The sequence below is a fragment of the Phodopus roborovskii genome, unplaced genomic scaffold, assembly GCF_943737965.1.
Source record: "Phodopus roborovskii unplaced genomic scaffold, PHOROB, whole genome shotgun sequence".
NCBI lineage: Eukaryota > Metazoa > Chordata > Mammalia > Rodentia > Cricetidae > Phodopus > Phodopus roborovskii.
This window is the reverse complement of record NW_026126418.1, coordinates 41,710,570-41,732,854: the sequence shown is the minus strand read 5'-3', so window position 1 is coordinate 41,732,854 and position 22,285 is coordinate 41,710,570. Positions and strand designations below refer to the sequence as shown.

General features: G+C 36.2%; 1 protein-coding gene across 1 annotated transcript in view; it reads right to left on the bottom strand.

Moving 5' to 3' along the window:
• Nucleotides 1-21,429, bottom strand: part of Fap (fibroblast activation protein alpha) — a 50,851-nt gene extending 29,422 nt beyond the window's left edge. The window contains exons 1-11 of the mRNA XM_051184578.1: nt 21,338-21,429; nt 20,387-20,461; nt 18,780-18,832; nt 15,166-15,238; nt 14,409-14,529; nt 13,338-13,492; nt 11,017-11,120; nt 8,009-8,144; nt 5,628-5,672; nt 1,757-1,861; nt 1,588-1,658 (exon numbers count right to left, since the gene is read on the bottom strand). Of these exons, the coding sequence (XP_051040535.1) occupies nt 1,588-1,658; nt 1,757-1,861; nt 5,628-5,672; nt 8,009-8,144; nt 11,017-11,120; nt 13,338-13,492; nt 14,409-14,529; nt 15,166-15,238; nt 18,780-18,832; nt 20,387-20,461; nt 21,338-21,340 (941 nt within the window). The 5' untranslated portion in view covers nt 21,341-21,429. The remainder of the gene's footprint in view (nt 1-1,587; nt 1,659-1,756; nt 1,862-5,627; nt 5,673-8,008; nt 8,145-11,016; nt 11,121-13,337; nt 13,493-14,408; nt 14,530-15,165; nt 15,239-18,779; nt 18,833-20,386; nt 20,462-21,337) is intronic.
• Nucleotides 21,430-22,285: the final 856 nt, after the last annotated feature.

The window sequence follows — 22,285 nt, the reverse complement described above, 5'->3', positions numbered from 1 at the left end:
ACTCCAGTTTGGTGACATGACTTCCATTCCTCTGTGAGTTTATGGGAATATCTCAAAGTAGCTGTCTTCCCCCCCCCCCCAAGAAGAGCATAATAGAGTGTGAAAAGTTTAGAATAAACAAGGTTTGTTTTAATTCTCAGGAGGACTTAGCATTTCAGGCATCCTCGATGCCAAAAAAAAAAAAAAAAAAAAATCATATTCAAAACCTTCATATGTCTGTCTGGGTTATTTGTGTCTGTACTAATGTCACAGGACTCCAGTCATCACTTTCCCACACCCTTTCAAACAGTGTGTGAATTAACTGCTCACTCCCCTCCCCCAAAGGTCCCTTGAAGCTTTCCCAGGCTGTCAAAGTTTACAGTATTGCTTTCACCTCGAACACTGCAGCCCAGCTCACGTTCCCACTGGCCTCTCTTCTCTCCCTCACAAACGATAATAATTATTTTACCCCATCTTTCCTAAGCCTCTACCCTTTCCTTTCATTCCCTTAAGAAATATGAACTGAACCTCTACTGTGTCGGGCCTCATGCTGAGGACACACAAGAAAAGAGGTGCATCTTTGTCTTTCTAGTCACAATTCATTGTCATCAGACCAGCTCAAGCCTCAGTCATCACTGGCCACCATTATAACCTCAGCAGGATCTTCAGGCCTTAAGTGTTTTTTCCCATTTCCCTAACCTGTCATGCCTGAAATCTAGCTCCCATTCATTTTTATTTCATTGCTTTTCTGACTATACTCACTTTTAAGGCTATTCTGTGTAAGGACCAAACTCCTTTGGCCTCAAATAATTTCATAGCATGGCAATAGGTTCCTAACACTTTCTATATGGTAAGGGGGTAGATGAATGATTCTGCTCCTTTGCTCCCCAAATTCCATTTAATGACAGTCAGATTATAAGTATTGAGGGAATATTCCTAATTTACACAGCATTAGAATTGATGGGAGGGATAGCAGGGACTGATTAGTTAAATGCATCACGAGTGGCTATTCCAAGACAGTTTTATGAGGCAGTGTGTAGGATGGACAGAAAGGAAGAACTTAAAGAATTCCCTACTGAGGTTAACAGCAACAGTCTTGGATTCATAAGCTTTAGCTCTGAAGGCTCACCTTCCATTAATTAAATGGCCTTTAGCCAAGTTAATTACATGCTCTGAGTGTCTGTTTTCTCATCTAAAAACTCAGAGCAATTATTCTTACCTTACAGTATCTTGGCAGGCAGTAATTCTCCAATGGCTACCGACTGTTACAGATATCATGAAACCCAGATAACACTGAATCTCTACGTATTGTCTCCCATACCCGTGGCCTATCTTCTATAGGGTTTGGAAGCTTGTTCATCCCTTAAAGTTTTGAAAAATAAAATTAGCCTTCAGGACCAATTGCTATTTGAGAATTCTTATACTTTTCATAAAGGTTATGACTAGTTATTAAAGAATGTGCTTTCTTAATGAAATCACTGACGTTTGAATGTAGCTGGAGAGCAACAGAATGCTCCTTCAGTTAGCTGAGTAGACAGCTAACTGTACACCCATTGTTTGGTGCCAATTAAAACCTGAATGGTACATCATGATGCATGAAATACTTACAGTGAATCCTGTGTCACTCTGAATATATATATGGCCTCCCACTTGCCACTTGTAATTTGAATAGCATTTTCCTATAAAAAGACAAACATTATGTTGTGTGAAGCTGAGCATTACTTGAGCAACCTCGAGTGAAAGATCTCTGAGGAGATAAATCTTGGAAGGAACGTACCACAGTGTCTTTGATGTAGTGAATATGTTTGTAACCATCCTTGTCGCTAAATATTTTGTAGTATGAAGCGGCATCATGGCTGAAAGCTGGTGTTGAAACAAAGAACTGAAAGAAATGAGCAGAGGTTATATTCAAAGGATAAAGTCACAGATATTTTTGTAAAGCCTTACATGGCTAACGATCCTAGTGCCTGGCCTCTCCTGTTGTTTGTCACTCACATCTGAAATCCCAGGTTTTCAGACGGCAGCGTTTCCAGTGACTCTCACACACACTTACTTCAGTGTGCCAACTGGTGCTTGTTTGCCACCGCACCCATCTTCCCACTGGAACCCCCAGCTTCATGATGTCTAATTTAACAAATTCTTCTACTAAGATGATGTAGTTTGGAACCAACTTACATGAATAATGAACAAGTGTTGATACTAATCAAACCAGACTTTAAAATAAGGCATTTGAGCAAAGTATAATTCTCATTACATCTCTCAGTACTTTTAATTTTTTGATTCGTCGGATGCTAAGCTCCCAATGTCAACAACTTAATGAAGACATTTGTAAGATTCTGATCTCATAGTCTAGTAGCCACAGATTTTAGTAGTCGGGCAGGCCAAATGCACTTGAGAGAAATCATAAAGCATGGTTAGGGAGTAGGGTGACCTTGACTCTTAGCTCAGGAGGCAGAATGACCTTGTAATCTGAGTTTAAAGGGATTCAGCATATCCTGCTGGGAACCACATAATTGCACCAGAACTACCAAACACTTCAGTGTTTTGGGACAGAATTAGTGGCAACTCACTATTCTAAGAAGTACAGAGAACTGAGCTGTAAATGCCTCATACCAAATTTCCATCCATGGCGTCATGTGCCTCCCTTTGTAAAATTTTGATTTGCTCTATCAATAGTGCCATGTGTCTACCATTGTAAAATTTTTATTTGCCCTACATTTATGGCTATTTTTACAGGTTGTTCTCTGTTGAAATGGTGACACCTTACTGAGAAAAATCTCATGAGAACAGAGCTTGTCTGAATCATGCAAGAATACCTTAAAACCTTGTTTCTCTCTCTGGTTTAAGTCCACGGAACAGTAAGCAAAGTTGTTCAGCTATTTTATACCAGAGGAAAGTGTTGGGAAGCTCCACCCAGTCCCATTCCTCCATTTCCAGACCCTACCCCCCAAGAAAACCTGCCATCCTGGCTCCTCTCCCTGGTATTCTCAGGACCACACCTACAGGCTATTTGTGATGCAGTCCGACCTGCCACATGGATCTCCCTCATGGTTTCTCCTCTTCCACCGGAACCACCCAGGAATGCTTGTCTCAAATTAAAACCTAGATTTTAATTCTGCCTGATCTGATTTATTGCATTGGCAGAGAGACTTAATATTGGGGTATCTATCAGAAAACAATAAGCACCAAAGCACACAGCAGTATCTTCTAGCCACAAACATTTGTCCCCTTTTATATTTTTTCTAAGATCAGTTTCTGAGCAAAGAGACAGTAGGAAGACTCGCTATGGGCTTATTTAATGATCAAATATGGATGTGATCTGATGCTGGATATCTTTTGATAAAATTATTTCTTTTATATTGTGATCATGAGCCATTTAAATGCAATGTTATCTCATTTATCTCTAGTGGGTAAATAATGTTTCTCCAAATTCATTTCCACCTGGATAGAAGCTTTACAGATGTAGTTATGATAAAATTGGAAGATGTGATCCTACTAGATTAGCATTAGCCCTAGATCCAAGGACAATAGTTCTCGTAAGAGAGAGGACCCCAAGCAACATGGAGAGAAATAGGAAAGGACTTGGAGGTTGCCTGATCTGTGAATAAGTCTTTGCTCAAGGAAATTCTGCTAAATGTAAATGTCTGATTTGTCTTTAAATAAATTTGTAGCAGAATGGAAAATTGAGTAATGTGAGACTGTACACACACACACACACACACACACACACACACACACACACATATTCATAAGTATCATCCATCATAAGATCTACTTTGTAGGATTTTGCATCTAGAGACAAATTACATTAAGTGATTGGAAAATTAATTTGCAATTTGGTGGACAAGCATTGCAGTAGAATAGGCCTTTGACAAAGTTGTTCTTTCATTTCAGAAAGTTTTGCCCTCAACTACATAATGGCAGAATTACACAGACCTTCTTCACAAAGAATTCCTCATACTCTGTAGTGTGAGAGGCAACTGGCTCTGCATTGTCTTAGTCACTAAAATGAAACCCAAGTCACAGGAAATTTTCATGTCACACAGTGAAAAGTTACTCCCCACAAACCTAGTGAGCTGCTTACGGGACTTTAAAAAAATGTATTCTGAGTAAAGCCTACAATTTCACTTGTACTGAAAAAAATTACAGAGCAGACTGTTTTGTTTTAAGATATTAGAACCAGGCAAACAGGAAGAATCTTTCTGCTACGATAAGCCTGTTATCTCCTCCCTTCCATTGCGCACATGGGAGACAGTTGCTTCCGATGAGCAGGTAGCCTAGGGGAGGTAAAGAGGCTGTGAAACATTTACGCTATCATGTTGTCAGAGCAGGGACCATAATGCATTCTGAGTTAAGTGCTTCTTGTAGCACATCACACCTGGACTGTAGATAAGACATTCATCTGCACTGACCTCAGCTTTAACAAGGCCCTGCTCTGGTTTCTTCATCACGCTTAGATTTTCTGATAGATTGCTTATCTCTTTGTGAAGTGCAAAGCCACTTAAAATATCTTACCTAGAAAGTAAGCTTACATATGGCAGTGCTGTATTATGCCATCCTCCCGAAGTGGCAAAAGATGATGCTTAAACCTAGTTAGCAATTAGTCAAAAGTACAGGCTTTCAGATACCAAACACAAAATTAATGTTTTGTTTTTAATCGAGAGGATTTAGCAACAGGCCAGAGATGTGTGGAACATTGCTTAATTAGCTGGTGATGGTTTGTTGTAACTCTAGCCTAAGCATTATGATTTCAGAGCTTATTTCAAAATGTGAAGAACTAAAATTTAGTTTCTTTTATTTTGTATATTTACAGGAAAATATTTCTAGTTAATGCCTGTGACCTTTTCATTTTTAAATCTTTTGGATAAATTCTAAAGAAACCACTTTTTAAAAATAGCCATTTTCTTTCAGCCTAGATACACAGGGGAGGGCCTAGGCTCTGCCCCAAATGATGTAACAGACTGATGATACCTCCACTCTGGGGAGTGGATAGGAGGAGTGATGGGGGGCTGGTGGGGGAATGGGAGGATGGGAGGGAGAGGGAACCGGGATTGATATGTAATTTAAGATTGTTTCTAAATTAAATAAAGATTTATAAAAAAATAACCATTTATTGAAAACTATTCAATAAAGCAGGTATCTTCAAAGGATGGGAACCTATTCCCAAAAGTTAACACTATGGCTTTTTTTGGATAGTTCCTCTTTTGAAATTTAGTAGTTTCACTTCTAAATATATTTTCAAAGATTGAAATTAATACTCATGTATCCCTTTTTATAGACCATGTCTAAATCTCAGCAGAGCAGCTCCACCCAATGTCAATGCTTGCTGTGGATGCAATCAATGTGACATGTGGCAACACAACATTCACTTATTTCCCATCTCGTTTTGTACTCTTAATTAATATAGGATACAAGACAAGTCCTTAAAACATGACTTTTTTTCTTTTAACACCAAACAAACCTCATCACTGAATAACTTTGTTACAGGCTTCTGGACACAAGTAACCATAAATCATAAATCATAAATGCATTTTTCTATTTGATACCTAACCATAACAAACAAAGTGAAATATGTACACTGTGTAAAACTCAATTCAGTGAATAGATTGGGTATCATTTGAACAAAGGAAAAGATATAAAAATCATACTCCACCAGCCCATCCTGTTCTGCTTTCTTCTATATGCTCCTGTGTCTAAAAGAAAAAAAAAGATCATATTAAAGCATAAAAGGAGCAGGTTTTCAAAAGTGTAATCTGGACACAGTTAAGCCACCTGGCCATCGTGTCCTACTGCTCAGCCTCCAGTTCAAGAAATCTTATTAAAGTTGTTTCAGAGCAGCACTGTTGAAGTCTACATGGGAAAATTAGTGCCGGACCTAATTTCAGAATTTTTTTTTCTCCTTAATTCTTCCATGGGGCAGTTATTGGAATCACAGCACACCTGCAGAAGCTCAGCACAATCAAGCATGTGGTGTGACATAGAGAAGAAGGAACTCCATAGCACTGCTGAGGTGGTAGTCTTTCTTTTCTTTTGTGGTAACTGGAAACCTAAACATTTGTATTTTTAGGTTTCAGCAACATGCAGAAGCATAGCATTTCAAATAAATATTTATAAGTCCTAAAAAATAGACAGTATTTTTTTCTAGAGAAACAACAAACATTCTGAGTTAAATTAATAGGTATAGATGCTGTAGCAACCACAGTGGATGGACAGAAAAGTGTCTACATGAAGCTAAATTTTAGTTCAATTTTAGAGAGACAAGAGTAATATATAAGATGGTTGTTCATTAAGCTATACATTTTTTCTTTCCCTCCCTCCCTCCCTCCCTCCCTCCCTCCCTCCCTCCCTCCCTCCTTCTCTCTTTTCTTCCTTTCTTCTTTCCTTCCTTTATGTTTTTGATACAGGGTTTCCTTGTGTAGCCCTGACTGTCCTGGAAATCCCTCTGTAGACCAGGCTGGCCTCAAAGTCAGAGACCTCTTGCCTCTGCCATCCAAATGTTGGGATTAAAGACATGCACCATCACTGCCCAGCAAACTATAAATTTCTTAATCTCACTAATATTGTTATATTATAAACAACTGTCACCAGCTTCTTTACCTCTTTCATGTCTGGCAACAAGAATAATATATAGAGTGATTGTCCTCAGACATTACTGGTTTTGTCATGAGTGTGGCTGTTGGAAAATTATGAGTTAATTCAGCCAAGATATTGTAAACACAATTACTTTTCTAGCCACAAAGGTTATTTTCCAGGAACCTCTTCTGTCAATCTAGGTTAAAATTGTCTCATATTTTGATAAATTGCGATTTCAGATTCCAAATGAATAAGTTTTTATTTGTCTATGTTTATAGTTTCCAAGTTAGTAACATTAAAGCAGAGTTCATAATGCTTAGATTCAGGAAGTGTTGAAGATATATATCCAACCAAAGCCAGTCAATTAGATCAATGTGATCCAATAAACTAGTTTAATTAAGACCTTGGTTTGTCAATGATACTACTTAAAACTTTTCTTTTGCTTTGTTTATAAAGACATAAATGAGATAAACTCAGCATCTAGCAAATTTTCTTAGGGTTAGTCACGAATCTTTCTGATAAGGTAATGACTTAAACATGTTTTTAGCTTAAGTAGCATTGCCTAATATAGTCCTGATATATTTCCAAACAGAATAAAATACTCTCCTTATAAAATAAAATGTTCTAATTCCTAGATGGAATTTAATGATTTACTTTGATTGATCTGGACTTTAACTTCATAAAATAAGTTTATTCTACATTTTGCTTAATGAAACATTTCTTCTTAATTTGAACCCTCTCAAAATGCATTCATCAATATTTCCTATTTAAAGAAAAAATATTTAAATATTTTAGTCTCTAAAATGAGTGCTTAAAACAAGGAATATTTTAATGATTTAGACTGGTGAGTTTTTGACTCATTAATTTCAACAGATTATGTTTGAATTTGAATAATAACAACAATTGAAGCTCAATGGTAAATTTGTATCTTATTTTCAAGCTCTCCACCTTTGGATTAGTACAGCTGGGGACACTCTCCAAAGATAACTGGACAGCTGCATAATGTGCAAAATAATCTAACAGTTCATGTCCTATTATCAAGCGCCCACCTTTGATTAAAAAATAGATAATATTTGAATCCCTTTTGTAATTTGTCTCAATTTTTGACAAGATAGAACATGTCTAATTTTTATTTATTCTCCATTTTTGTGTGAGACAGCTAAGTTACCTAAAAGACCCATTCATTTATGTTTTATCTTATTTGCTTTTCTTAACTTGACAATCTCAAACCAGAGGTCCATCATCCTAATGTCACGTTGCCTCATTTTCCACAGTCAAAGGAAAAGCAGCTTAAGAAAACTACTGCTATGCAATATGCAGCAACAATGCTGGGGAGACTGTGAATATGTGGCATACGGTTTTAAATAACCATCAGCAGTTGAATGCATCAAATCTGCTTTACAGTACAAAATGTTCATCTTCAGAAATAATTACCAGTGGCTTTAATACACTTTACCTTTGGACAATTCCATGCATGCCAATCTTCCCTGAAGTCACATATAGACAAGACCGAGACATTCTGCACTCTCTTTAGCCACTGCAAACATACCCGTTCGTCGGTCACCCATGTGAGCCAGCTGAAATAATAGTCACTGCCAACAAACCCAAACAGATGCCCATTACCACATTTAAACGATAACTTCATTTATATTTTTCTAAAAGACAATTGTTATTATATATTTAGTAGGTAAGGAAGATAATCTTTCTCTGAGAAGAATATTCAAATTGATCTGCTGGCTAGAATAAATAAGAGCTCACTCATCTAAGCAAATTATTTTGTGCTTGAGTATTTCCCCTATTTTTGGCAAAAATATTAAGATGTAAGGGCAAAGCTATATCTAAGAGGGATAAAAGTGTTAAATTTTCTATTATGTACCCTGTAAGGAGTAGGTTTTTCTCCCGCCACTGATCTTGTCCGGCTGCCACGCCAGCCCGAATTAACGCACAGGTACTAGTTTCTTATAGGCTAGCTCTGTCTTAATTATTAACCCATTTCTGTTAATCTAATATTTCCATGTGCTTTTTTCTTACTGGGGAATGGGGCCTGCGTCTGATCTCCCCAGCCTCTCCATGTTGACTCCTCCTTACTCTTTCTTCTTTCCTCCTTGTTTCCTAGTCCCTCCTATCTTCCTTTCCTATTGGCCAACAGTGCTTTATTCATTAACCAGTATGAGAAACATATTTACAGAATGACATCTCCCATCATCTCCTCTTTTCTGTCTAAATAAAAAGAAGGGTTGTAACCTTAACATAGCAAAATATATCATACAACAGTTATCAAATAAGAATCACAGTTAACAATATTTAGTCCATTAATATTTAGCAAGATTTGAAGAAAATATTCCATCATCTATCCTATCTTTGTGTCATTCTATATATATGTTTGTCATACTGGTTAAAGAATAAAGCACAGTTGGCCAATAGGAAAGGATGATAGGAGGGGCTAGGAGGAAAGAGGAAGGAGTAAGGAGGAGTCAACATGGAGAGTCTGGAGAGAGCAGGACATCAGCTGGCTGTCTGGTAAAAGGAGACCACGTGGAGATTAATAGAAATGGGTTAATGATTAAAACCTTACTCCTTACAGTACCCAACTTTGTTTCCTGGTGGGTTCGTGATAGAAGGCAAGTTTTAGCTGTCACCATGGTCAAGTGCTGATGTAAATAGCTTCTATAGTGATTATTAATATACTTAAGTGAATGGCTGTGATGATTACACTTGTCTGTGAATGAACATTTACAGCCAGAATTATAGACCTTTTTAATTTTTCACAGAGCTAGAAGGGACTCAGAGCTCAAATTCTGACCTCATAATATCCTACTGCAGTGAAAATATTTAGCCACATAGTTCTTTGTTTCTGTATAAATTTGAAATAATAATGTACTGACTTAGGTATGTAAATATGGACTAAGAGTGCTTAGGATGCACTTTGGCTTATGTGTTGTTTCCACAGTTACTTATGGCATTGAAGGAGAATAATAGTTTTTTTTTTAATCAGTTATTCAAGTTTCCATTAACCAGGTTGTTGTGAGCAATTGTTTGACTCTGTTTGATTCTCCTTGGTGTAGCTGGAGAAGACCTAAGCCCTCTGTGCTAGGCCGGTGAGGCTCCGAAGACCTTTCTTCCTTCCGTTTCTTTTCTTTTCTTTTCTTTTCTTTTCTTTTCTTTTCTTTTCTTTTCTTTTCTTTTCTTTTCTTTTCCTTTCTTTCTTTCTTCCTTTCTTTCTTTCTTTCTTTCTTTCTTTCTTTCTTTCTTTCTTTCTTTCTTTCTTTCTTTCTTTCACCAATTCAACCAGAAAGACACAGAGGATTGGCTTAGGCCTGGAAGGGTGCTATAATCAATATTAGTCTCACAGATGCCTATGAGGTATGCCAGAGAAGTTTCTTTTCTCTCTCTCTCTCTCTCTCTCTCTCTCTCTTTTTTAGAAATTATTTTTTGCCAGGTGTGGTGGTGTGCCCTCAGAAGGCAGAGGTAAGCAGATCTCTGTGAGTTGGAGGACAGCCTGGTCTACCAATCAAGTTTCAGGATAGTTGGGGCTGCATAGAGAGACCTTATCTCGAAAAACTACACAAACCAAACAAAAATAAATAAATAAAAAGATTTTTTAAAATTAAGTGTGTGTGCATTATATAGCTGAGTGTAGGTTTGTATACATGAGTCCAATGCCCAAAGAGGTAAGAAGAGGGCACCAGACCTCATAATGCTGCCCTGTGGGGATAGTGGGAGGTAAACTTCATTCTTCTGCCAGAGCACTATGCTCCCAGAGTCTTTCTAGCTGACACACTTCATTGTCCTGTCTGTCAATAAATAGTTCCTTCACATACAATTCTACAGTTAGATAACCAAACCGGACTATCTCACAGTAAGAAAATGATGATGTTTGAGAAGAGTTGTCTTTTCTGATTCATAATACTCCTACAACACACAGAGCTCCAGAAACTTTGGCTCAAGGGAAGTAGATCAGATTTTAAAGGCGTCATGCTGAAGACATGATACAAACTTTCTAATCTGCATGTTGGTCCCGACTTTACATCTGTACCTCCGAGGAAATCCCCAGAAAGCTTTCAATTCATCACCATGGTCACCTTTAAAGGAGTCTTTAAAATGAGTGAGAGGATATTTTAAAAACTAGTTCAAGAAACTTATTTGTGACTTTTAATTTGCATGCATCTTGCATGTTAATTTTCTGCTTCTGGCATATCTAGTATCTTTCACTAGAAAAGAAGTCTAAACTATGATATAAGAAGTTCAGCATGTTAGAATTTGGTTAAATGAGACATGGAGCTGGGTGGTGGTGGCACACCTTTAATCCCAGCACTCCGGGAGGCAGAGGTAGGAAGATCTATGTGAGATTGAGGTCAGCCTGGTCTACCGAATGAGTTCCAGAACAGCCAGGGATACACAGATAAACCCTGTCTGCAACTCCAAAAACAAAACAAAATGAGAGAGGGATCTGAGATCACTGACCTTGAGGCTATCATTTCTGGAACTGGTACTTCTATTGGGCCCACATGGTGAGGATAGGTAGTATCAACAATAAAGACACGAACAACAGGATTCTTAGCTCCAGCCTACCAAGAAAATGGAAATTTACAAGATGATACAATTTTATTTACCACCAATATCTTAAAAACATTTTAGGACTGTAGGCATACTTTAGTAAGTGAATAAAGCTAAGTATATTACAGTTAAAGATACACTGCACAGAGGACAGGAACTTCATTTCTATTTTACGTGCAAGGCAATTACCAATGTTGTACCAACAGGAGTCAAATGTATTTCATGTGTTTAATGAGAGACTTGATTTATAGGAGAAATTATTGGGGAATATGAAGTGCATGTCTGCAACCTGTACTCTGTCTTGACTTTTGAGGCATCTGTGTTTTGTTATTTTTAAGATGATAGTGAACAATATACCTGTGTGCTCTGAAAGTAGTGGGAAGATCTGTTTGGGAAAGAATAGAAAGCAGAACTAAGTGGAACTTACCTTCTTTTGCCCTCTTTTGCCAAACAATATGGATTGAATGACTTGATCTGTCATCTCCCCAGTTGCCTCACAACTCACCACCATAGCCCCCTTTCCAAAGGATAGGGGAAATCTCACTACCAAATAAAGTGTTCATGGGCTTTTACATTTTTTCTTGGTTTGTGCTTTTTGTGCTACTATATGCCTAAAATTTGCATGACATTATACTCCTCATGCCTAGACAGTGTCTGGATTGATGTTATTTTACTTCAGAAAGAATCTTGCAGTTAAAATAAAATTTGAGTCGGCAAAGTTTGGAAGCATAGTATTCAATAATTCCATGTTGTATGCTTTCAACGAAAGCAGTGGTTCTCAACTTTCCTAATGCTCCCACCCTTTACTACAGTTCCTCATGTTGTGGTGACCCCAATCATAAAATTATCTTTATTGCTACTTCATAATTGTATTTTTGCCAAGCTTATAAGTCATAATATAAAGATCTTTGTTTTCCAGCGGTCTTAGGCAGCCCCTGTGAAAGAGTTGCTTGACCCCCAAATTGTGACCCACGGGTTGAGAATCCCTGATCCAAAGGATATTTTGTCTTTCCTGAGACTTCTTCAGTTCTTTGGAATTTTTTAATCTGTTCACCCAGTACTGAAGGCAATGGTGTCCCTACTCCATAAGGAAACATGAGGACTTAGGTACATACTTGCAGAGAAGTGGCAGTCACTCCTAAGCTCCGAGTGTCTTCTTCACCTCTTCTTATTCACATTGATTCTCCAGAACATTCCAGTTCTTTTAATTATATATTCTAAGTATCAGGCTTTTCACTTCCAAGCATCTCCAACTTATCATTTTTTTTTCTATACAGTCCTTGAGGGGACTCCCATCTCAACACTCATTTCCTATCTCCTCCATTTTCTTAAATGACTTTTTTAAAACATAAACATTACAATTCTACTTCTCTCTCTAGGGTGTCTTTGGCTTATTTCAAAAGCCACTTTTGCAAATGCCACATCCATCCTGTCACATACAGGGACCCACTGGAGTCATTCATGACTAGGGTTTGGCAAGTAAAGGCAAGCTATGTACAAAGAAGCCACATTCTAAAAAAATATCCAATTCTTTTGAAAGAAGTAAATTCATCCCTGATTTTCTGCTCTTGTGCCTTTGTCTAGATTTAAAATAGTTTTCAGTGCCTCTTCCCTTTCTCTTAGCTATTCTGCTGCACACTTGGGTCCTTCTCCTTCAGCTTTGGAACTGAATAAAAAGTGTCCATGATGTTTACTTTCATTAATTGACTTAAGGAAGATATAGAGACTCATGAACTTCACTAACCTCTCCACAAAGGATCTTACTTAGCATGTGCCTGACGCTACCTGACCAGAACATCAAATTCCACATTTGAATTTCCTTTTTGGATTTGAGTTTACATGAGAATTCAAGAAGGAATGTGAAACAGAACTTTATCCTGAATTTGGAACAGAGAATATATATATATATATATATATATATATATATATATATATATATATATATAATAATTAAAACTAAGTTAAGCTTGTTTTTCCTCCATGATCTAGACCATATGTTTTTTTCAAAGATTCTGCAATGGATTTTGCAAAGACTACTTCTTCCAGCATAGCCAGATGTCCAAAGCAACAGATGTCCACATAAACAATAGAGCACAGTACAGTGTTTGCTTTACAACGACAAGGACATGAAGCCTTCCAAATGTGTTGATCCCACCTCTATTCATGGTAATGATTGCTCATTCTGACATCAAGGGAATAAAGGCCTCTACAAAAAGTATCTAGCATACCTTTGGGTATGGAATATTTATTGTTCTAGGATACTGTCCATCACCGTAATAGGAATAGGCAATAATTGGTATATCTGAATCATTAAATTCTGCATATGCCAAAAATTTTCCATTTGGAGACCACCAAAGAGCATATTTTGCAGCAAGCATTTCCTCTGAAAAATAAGTATTTACATATTATTTACAACTATAGCTTATTCTTAAAATCATTGTCAATACTTCTAAACAGATATTTATTGACATAAATCATGTTTTTAATGTGGATAGAACATGCCATACTTTGGTTATTAAAAAAATACTGTGAATTAAGAGGAACAGTTTAAACTTCATTCTATATCAAACATCAATTAGTCTTGTTAGTAATTGCTATTAGCCACAAATGCAACATTTAAATAAATAATAAACACATTGGTAATAATTAATTTTCCCTTTAGGGCAATTTAAAAAAATAACCTAAAGCAGCCCAAATAGACTATGCTACAAATTTAGGTAGACAAAGCAGCCTATGATTTCACTGCCAAGTGACATTGCGAGTGTAGGTTGATTTCATTCCTAAGAAGTTTTTCTAAACCAGGTCTAATCTGTGTGTGTGTGTGTAAGCATATACATACATATATATCTTTTTAAAAAAAGGACAAGAGGAGTAGAGACTAGAAGACCTCTTAAAGTCCAATTACTGTCCATGTACTACATATCCTAAAATAAGGATAAATTCAAGAGGATGCCAGTATTAAAAACTAAGAACATTTTCCTGCTTGTTGGGGAGGAAGATTTCTTTCTTAAGCAAAACAAACATGGGCTAACACATTAACTTAGTAACTAAGGACCACATACTTCTTAGAATATAAGTCTTGTGTACTTCATAGTAACATCAATGAATAGTGATTACATTTGCCCTGATGACAAGATTTTATTCTTTAAGGTTGTGTCTATTCATAACCTGTTAACAGTTGTCAGAAGGATGGCATCTCATAGAAATAAGATGCCATACAACTAATTCTTACTGAACATGTGAGCACACTTTCAACTTTAAGCTTAATATAGCAGCAGTAGAAAAGAAACAAAGCTTACCTTCATAAACCCAGTCTGGAATTCCATTAAATATTTTATTTTCTCTTCCACTGTAAGTTATTTGAAAAGGTGGATCTCCAGGTCTTTGTTTCAAATAAATATTATTTTGATAGACATATGCCTTGAAATTGTAGAAAATTAGTCAATAAAAGAAAATTCTCTAACAAATATAGTAACAATGTATATCTAATTATTCACCTGTCTTTTAAAGGGCTGGTAATTCAAATGCAAAAGGATTCACAACTAAAATCATTTAACAGGTTAAAAACACAAAAATCTGCATCAAATAAGAAATATTTCTACTGCAAAACAGTTATTTTATTACCCAATAAATAATTGTTCATATTGACAGGCAGTCAAACAAATCCCTGAATATTAATAGCTAGCCAGATCTAATCTTTATTTAGCGTCTTTAAATAAGAGCTTGGACAAAATTTCATGTTGTCTGAAGCTAGTCTGGGAAACTTGTGAAAACCATATTTTTCCTGAGTTTTCTGGCACAACGCATTCTGGCTGAGTATAAGGATAAAGTTTTTGACTGAGATATTTAAAGAAGTGTATCCATGAGCTTGAGGTTTTGCGGAATTCTCAAATGGGTTTCAATTTATCCAAACTCTTCCCATTTTTAGCCACTGAAATAGTCATGATCTATCTTTTTTTTTTTTTTCTTTTAGGCAGGGACACTTAACAAAGGCCAAAATAAAATGGCTCCTCTTTTATTTAAATGATTAAACACTTCTATAATCTAAACACTTACTAATTTACTCCCAACAGGAGACCAGCATAGATACTGAATTGGACGAGGAAGCTCATATCCTCTTACAAATTCCCTAGAAAGAAAGAAAAATAAATATATATATAAACACAATTCTTGGTGTTCAGTATTTAAAAAAAATCTTGTATAAACAGCATAAATAAACCATTAAATTTAAGGGCATCTGTAAGAAATATCTCCCTTTCTACAAGTTCAAAGGAGGAATGAGAACATGGGAATAAGGTACTAAAGCCATTCATGGTGGCTGCCATCCTCTCACTAGCTGTTCAAAAGTCACCTAACTGCTCTGTTTTCAGGGCTTCACAGTGAAGTAAATGGCTAACACACCTACAGTCTGGGTCATCTAGAGAGAATCTAATAGAGTCCCCTGTTTTATAGAAAACCGCCATGAGACATGGAGAGATGATAATGACTTAAAAATTGCATGGCTAGTTCTTGGGCAGACCCCAAATAAAGCTCAAGTCATTTAACCCCTGAGACTGTAAAATTTGCACACACCAGGCTAAGATGGTCGCTGACGTGCCTTCCAGCTTTGAGTTTCTATAACTGTGCTCAAGTTTAATATGTGTTCTTCCACATTCTCATTCACAACCCCCATCTCTGTGAATGCATATGAATTTCAAATTTTTGAAAATAAGATACCATTTGACAATCTCCCTAGGGATCTGACTTGAAATCAGAGAAGGAAAGGAACATCTGATCTCAAGCTAAACTGAAAAACAGATCGGATACTGGGCAGTGTGCCTTAAGCTTGCAAAGTTCTCCACCCATGGGGAAGTTGCAGATATCTTATTGGCCAAAAAAATCTCACTTTGATGTTTAGAGTCCCTGCAAGCTTCAGCTAAGTGAGTTGCATTGTGGAGCTCTTACAGCTTTTCAATGAGAACACATCAGTGTTTACGTACTAAAGAATCATAAGTTCCCATGATGAAAGTTTGACTGCTTGAAAAGCCATCTTAATAGTTTCTTCAAGTCAGAGAAGCAATATCTACTCCGGAGACCATTGTGAAGATATTTAAAAAAAACTCATTCCTTTCTAACAGTCTGTGTACCTTGGTTCTCACATTTGTCTGTCAGTTGTACCTTCCCTTTTCCCTCACACTTGGACATCTGTGAAGACCTATAATGCACTTTGTCTTGACTGAGTTTATTATGTCATACAGAACAATACCTAACAATGAGGTAAGCATTTGATAGGAAAAAGTGATACTCGTGGAGGAAGGAGATGATGAACGCTACACTACAGTGGTACTTCTGGCAGCCAGAGGTCAATACATGAACACCAGGCAAATGAGAGGTCAAGGATACAATGGAGATGTAAAGATACAGTTAAGGTGGTGAGTCAAAAGTCATTCTTTACCTACTTAACAATTATGTATCAAGTTAATGTTCATATTACATCTGACTGACATTGTAACACTGCCTAAGTTACAATGTTATATTATAACTGCCTAAGTTAGAGAAAACTGCCTAAGTTTTCTCTATGGAGTACAATTTAGCAATGCAATGACATAAACAATGGCAAGCTGCAAATCCAATTGAATGTCTCTTTATGATTGGAATGCCACCTGAGCTGTCATTTTGTGTTTTTATGAATCACTAATGCCACGAAAGATAGAGAAAGGGTATCTATAATAAAAGCTGTCATCTATGAATTCCCACCTTGCTTAAATCACAACTATCTTCACTATTCTGTGCTAGGCATTTTTTTTTTAATTTTTCATGAAATATATTGTGAGATTGTTTTCTCCCATATCCTTTCTACCTCCTTACCCACCTAACTCGATAGTCTTTCTTTCAAAAATCACAAAAATGAAAATAAAAATTAACAAATAAGATTATAAAAGTAAAAAACAAAACAAAAATTCCCCAACAGCAACAATAAAAACTATGAAATGTATTTTGTGTTCATCAACTACTCCTGGACATACGGCCCACCCTAGCATGTGGTTGATATACCCAAGTGACACTCCATTGGAAAAATGTGATCTTTTTCTGTGTCATTGGGTATCAATTACAAATGCCTTTTTTGGTTAGAGGTTTTAATAACCTCCAGAGGCAGAGGCACTGGATCAGTGGTATTCGATCAAAACTTGACTCTCAACCAGTTTGTCATCTTCAACTAAAATGATATGTTTCACTTGGTCAAAAATATCTAAAAAAAAAAAATTAAATGGTTGTGAAGAAAACAACACACACACACAATCCACATATAACAATAAATGAACCAACAAACCCAGTGGCTTGCCTAGATTTACTACAAATAAGCTAAATAGTAACAGGACATAATCTTACCCAAGCCATTGTTAAAAAATTAATAATTATCATTTTATTTGGGAATATTTTCATTTGAGTGCTTTTCACTGTGGTGAACTTCAACCTCAAGAATTTTTAAATGACAAAAAATAACATGATTAAAGTCTGAATAAAACTGTTCTGCAAGGCTATGATTGCCATCTTGCCAGACTGAAGGGTTCTTAGGAGTAGGGTTGGTTCTTTCAGCTCATTTGCATTTTTCTACATATGCTTTCCAGGCTATAGAGCTCTGGAAATATTTCTTGCCTTAAGTGGTGATGGCGAAACAGAAAGGAGACTCCAAACCCATTAGATTAAAGAGAAAGAACCTCATTGCAAAAACCAGGTCTTATTTCTTCCCTGAACATTTAAAACAAGGAGGTGACTTTAAAACATTTATTTTGTTCCTTGCTTGACAAAAGGGGAAATAGCCCAGAAGAGGCTTTTCAATGCCTCTTCACGACATACATTTTTTCTTACTTTTTTATATAACAGTAAAGAGGGTATTATACGACAAGGAGTAACTAAACTAACCTGTTTCCTCAATTAGCCAGAGTGAGTTTTCTAATAGTTACCTAGTCATTACAGTTCCCAAGTCCTTTTCAACCTTATAACCATCCCCTGGTAGGCATCTCTCCTCTAATCAGTTGAAGTGAGATATTTAATATTATTTTTTAAAAACACTTTGTGTTCTCTCTTCCTGGAAGCCATCATATACTCTTGTGTCTAGAATGCTGACCTTCAATCATCCTGTACATTTTTTTCTTTTAGATTTTAACTGTTTTGTGTAGTTGGAATGTACATAAAAATAAAGAAAATAATATATAAATGACAATCTGTGTTCCATCTATAACTGAGAGGTATTTAATACCTTAAGGATTCAAATAGACATTTTTACATTTTAAGAACAGTTTTAAATTGATGAGTGGCATGTGTATCCAGACAACGGTTGTTGCCATACCTCCTGTCTGCAGCCTCTTTCTAATACAGGGGGCCACCTCCTTAAAATAGTCCCATTCCCATGCATTAAAAAAAGTTTTTACTACATGTGTTTATTTCCATTAGTAGCACATCTATATTTTTTTCTTTGACATTAGGAAAGTCAAGATATTTTGTATATAAAATGCACAATGTTATTCCTATAAACAGGTAACTATATCATTGGGGGTTGCCCTGTTTTGTGGGTTGATGTTTATTACAAAATATATAGGTAATATCAGTAACAAGATAATGTAGTCATAAACTCAGATCAGAGCTTGGAGTCTTAGAGATAAGCTACTTTAATAGTAGTGTTGATTTACCCATTCCGAAGGTCGTAGATGTAGTATGTCGCTGTGTATGAGTATCGCCAAAGCTGTTAGGAAAAGAGATAAAGACAGAGGACAAAGTTTTAAAGCTCTTTAAAATAACAATACGAAATGATAGATTTTTACCGGGCTCTGGAGGAGACTCGTTTCAATGCAAAGCAGGGTTTCATTTACTTTTACTCTATACTTTGTGCGGTTTGTTCAGGTTCCAGGGGACACCTCAAGATGATCCATCAAAAGAATATGCAGAGTCATTTCATAGTATAAAAAAAACTTATTTATTGACACACTTTGTCCTCAGAATGTTCCTCTATATTGAAGGAAGGCCTCTATGATGTTTATAACTTCTAGTGTCCGCATCACACCTTGGTAAGAATAATACTCTTTAAAATTGGTTACAAGGAATTTCACAGGACAGCCTGTTACAAATGTCTTCCTTTCTTTGGGCATATATATTTAAACCAGGGAACTTGAAAAGTAAATACAAAAGTTTAACTTAATATTCCTATTGAACAAAGTTGGCATTTATCTACTTGAGCATATGCCAGGCTTAGTCAATTAAGCAAGCATTGTTTTGGGTTCTGCTTCCTAAAGGACTTTCAATCTCTCAACAAGCTCCATTAGGTTGAAATGCATATCTCTGAGGATTTGGGTCACAAGGACCTGGGCTACTAGAGAATAAGCCCTTGACTGGCAACCTGATAGTGGTCAGAATGACCTCCTTGTTGGAATAGGAAGGAAAGCTTAACAGGGAACTTCATCTCAGGGAAAATCTGAAATGTGTAGTCAAAGCAAAAACTTTTGCTTTTCCTTTTCCGTCCTTCTTTCCTCCCTCCCTTCCTTCCTCCCTCTCTTCCTTCATTTTTTCCTCAAGGAAATAGTTTCAAAAGAAACTACTAGAAGTTTAATTTGAAAGTAAGTTACTTTATGCTTTTATCACATATAGAGAGAAGAAGTGAGATAACTATCATCTATCTACCACTTATTCATTCAGGAAGAGAAAATTAAATACCAGTAACACTAAAGGATTAGGCTTTCAAACATGCAGAATCTGAGCCCTCTTCTATTGTATATTGACTGTATATTCCTATATTGATATATGAGTTATTATGCTACACCTTGATTCTTCTGTTTGGAACATCAGTATAGTTTTGTGAGATTAAACTGCACAAGAATTCACTAATGTGTTATGACAACAAAGACTGCTAGAAGTACCAGAATAAGTATTCCTTTTCTGATGGATAGCAGTATGCCCAAATGAAATTTTCTTACCTCTGAAAAACAAATGAACAAACAAAAGTCTCCCAAAAACAAAACAAAAACAACAACAAAAATTCCCAAAAACCAATGGTTTCTGTTACTTGATAACCAGATAAAGAGACTAAAGAAATGCCAAATATAAATTATTGTGTATGTGTCAGCAATGCTTTATTTGTTCATTGATTTCTTAGATGTTTAGTGATAGATATAGACACCTACTGTAGAAGCCTCCTCTCCTAGTTTCAGTTTAATTGTCCTACTTTTATACACTACCCTGCATGTTAATGGGAGGAATAATTATCCCTTTATATGTATATATATCAAAATTAAGTAGTTTATACCTTTGAGTAATCACTTTCTAGATATGCAAATTGCCGATCAGGTGACAAGCCATAATCTGAAGCATTCACACTTTTCTGAAATTATGAAGAAATGGGTTAGAATATAGAAAAAAATACCAATCATAATTTTTTGTTCTAAAGGAATATCATATCATTGATATACTCACATACAATTTCAATGCAATTAAAAATGCAAAAAAAGTGGATCCTATACCTAGTACAAATGAGGGGATTTATTAGACACTATGGAGGATATAATAAAGAAAACCACAGCAATTTCAAAAGCACATAGTAATAAATCTTGCAGATGAGTGACAACGCAAATTAGAAAGTTTAAAAGTGAATCAGTACAACATTGCGAAAGCATTAAAGGGAGAGTGAGGGAATTGAAAGGAGAGGATAACTGGTTACACAGCCTGCAAGGATATCCTCTCAGTTTGAAAGACTAGTGGGTCTTCTAAGGTAGAGATGTGGGAGGTTTGAAAATCCAGGAAGAAAGAACAGCATGAACCAAGCACCGTAAGTACCATTCATTCAACATTTATTCTATGTTAAGCAATCACTAAGCACTTTTCAATGTTACTTGATTTAATCTTTACATTAGCCTAAAGAAGGATTGTTGCCCTCACTTCATAGTAAAAGAAAATGAGGCATAGCAAGCTGGGGTAGTGTGGTAACTTATCCAAAGTTTCATGTTAGCGATAGGAATTAAATCTCAGTTCACTTGATTCTAGGTTCCTTTTCATAACTTATACCATATTACTTGGACAAAGAGAAAAGGTACTATGGGATAGAGCAGAAGAGAGGGCCATGGTTCAACACGTCTAGAAGACACTGGAGATGGTGGGAAGACAGGTTGTATCCAGATCACCATTAAGAATTTGAATGTGGTTCTGAGTCAGTGGGATGTTTGCAAAGGTTTCTGAGGGATTCGAAGATGCTGATACATACCATGGTACTATTGCTCAAAATGACATATGATTCTCTTGTTTCGACATTATAAAATACTATGTTATCATCCGCAGATTGATGAAGATACTCTTGTGCTTCAAGTGAAAAAGAAAACAAAACATAAAATGACCACTCTTAAAGAAAATATTCATAACAAAAGAACCCCCTCTGCACCACAGATATACCTGGCTTTCGTCCCTCTTTAGCACATAGAAGCTGAAGATGGGAGGGACTAAACTACTCTTTCTGCATCTCATAAAGATGGCACATTTGCTAGCCGCAGCCCTTGTTCTAACTGATTCAGGCTGTTCAGAAATAAAATGTCATTTTCTCTGAGCTGTGAAGAGGACAAACTAATTTAAAATGGCGAGTTTCTTTTGTAATAATAAAATAAATATAATCTGGGATTTGTTTTGATTTATTGTAATAGATACATTACATGAAATTTCCTTTCTAAAGAGAAAAATGGCAATGCTCTACCTTTGTTTAAAAAAAAAAAAAGACCCGTTATATATACAAGTATAATGCCATCTACTTAATTTTATCATTTTTTTGGTTAGACCTCATTGATCATACTCTAATTATAAAAACTATAAATATCAAGTCTGTAATCCTTAAAGGTCTATTTGTCAGGGAGGAAACTGGCTTGCTCTTATATTGTCTAGATCAATGATAGACTCTCCCTTTGGGTAAAATTCTCATGACTCCCCCTATTTAAGAGGAGTTTCCTGCTTCCAGGAGCAATGTTCCCATACAGTGTTTCTAAGTTCTGCTTTCCTGCTAAGATTCAAGGTAGTGTCACAACAATTGTGCAAGTTCAAGGTGAATGGGTATGTAAAAGTTTCCCTGAAGATTCTGAATAATTTGTCTCCATTCATTTCTATTGGTGAACAGCAGTCCACCTATTATAAAAGAGCCTTGGCACCAACAACAAAAAGAAGATATATT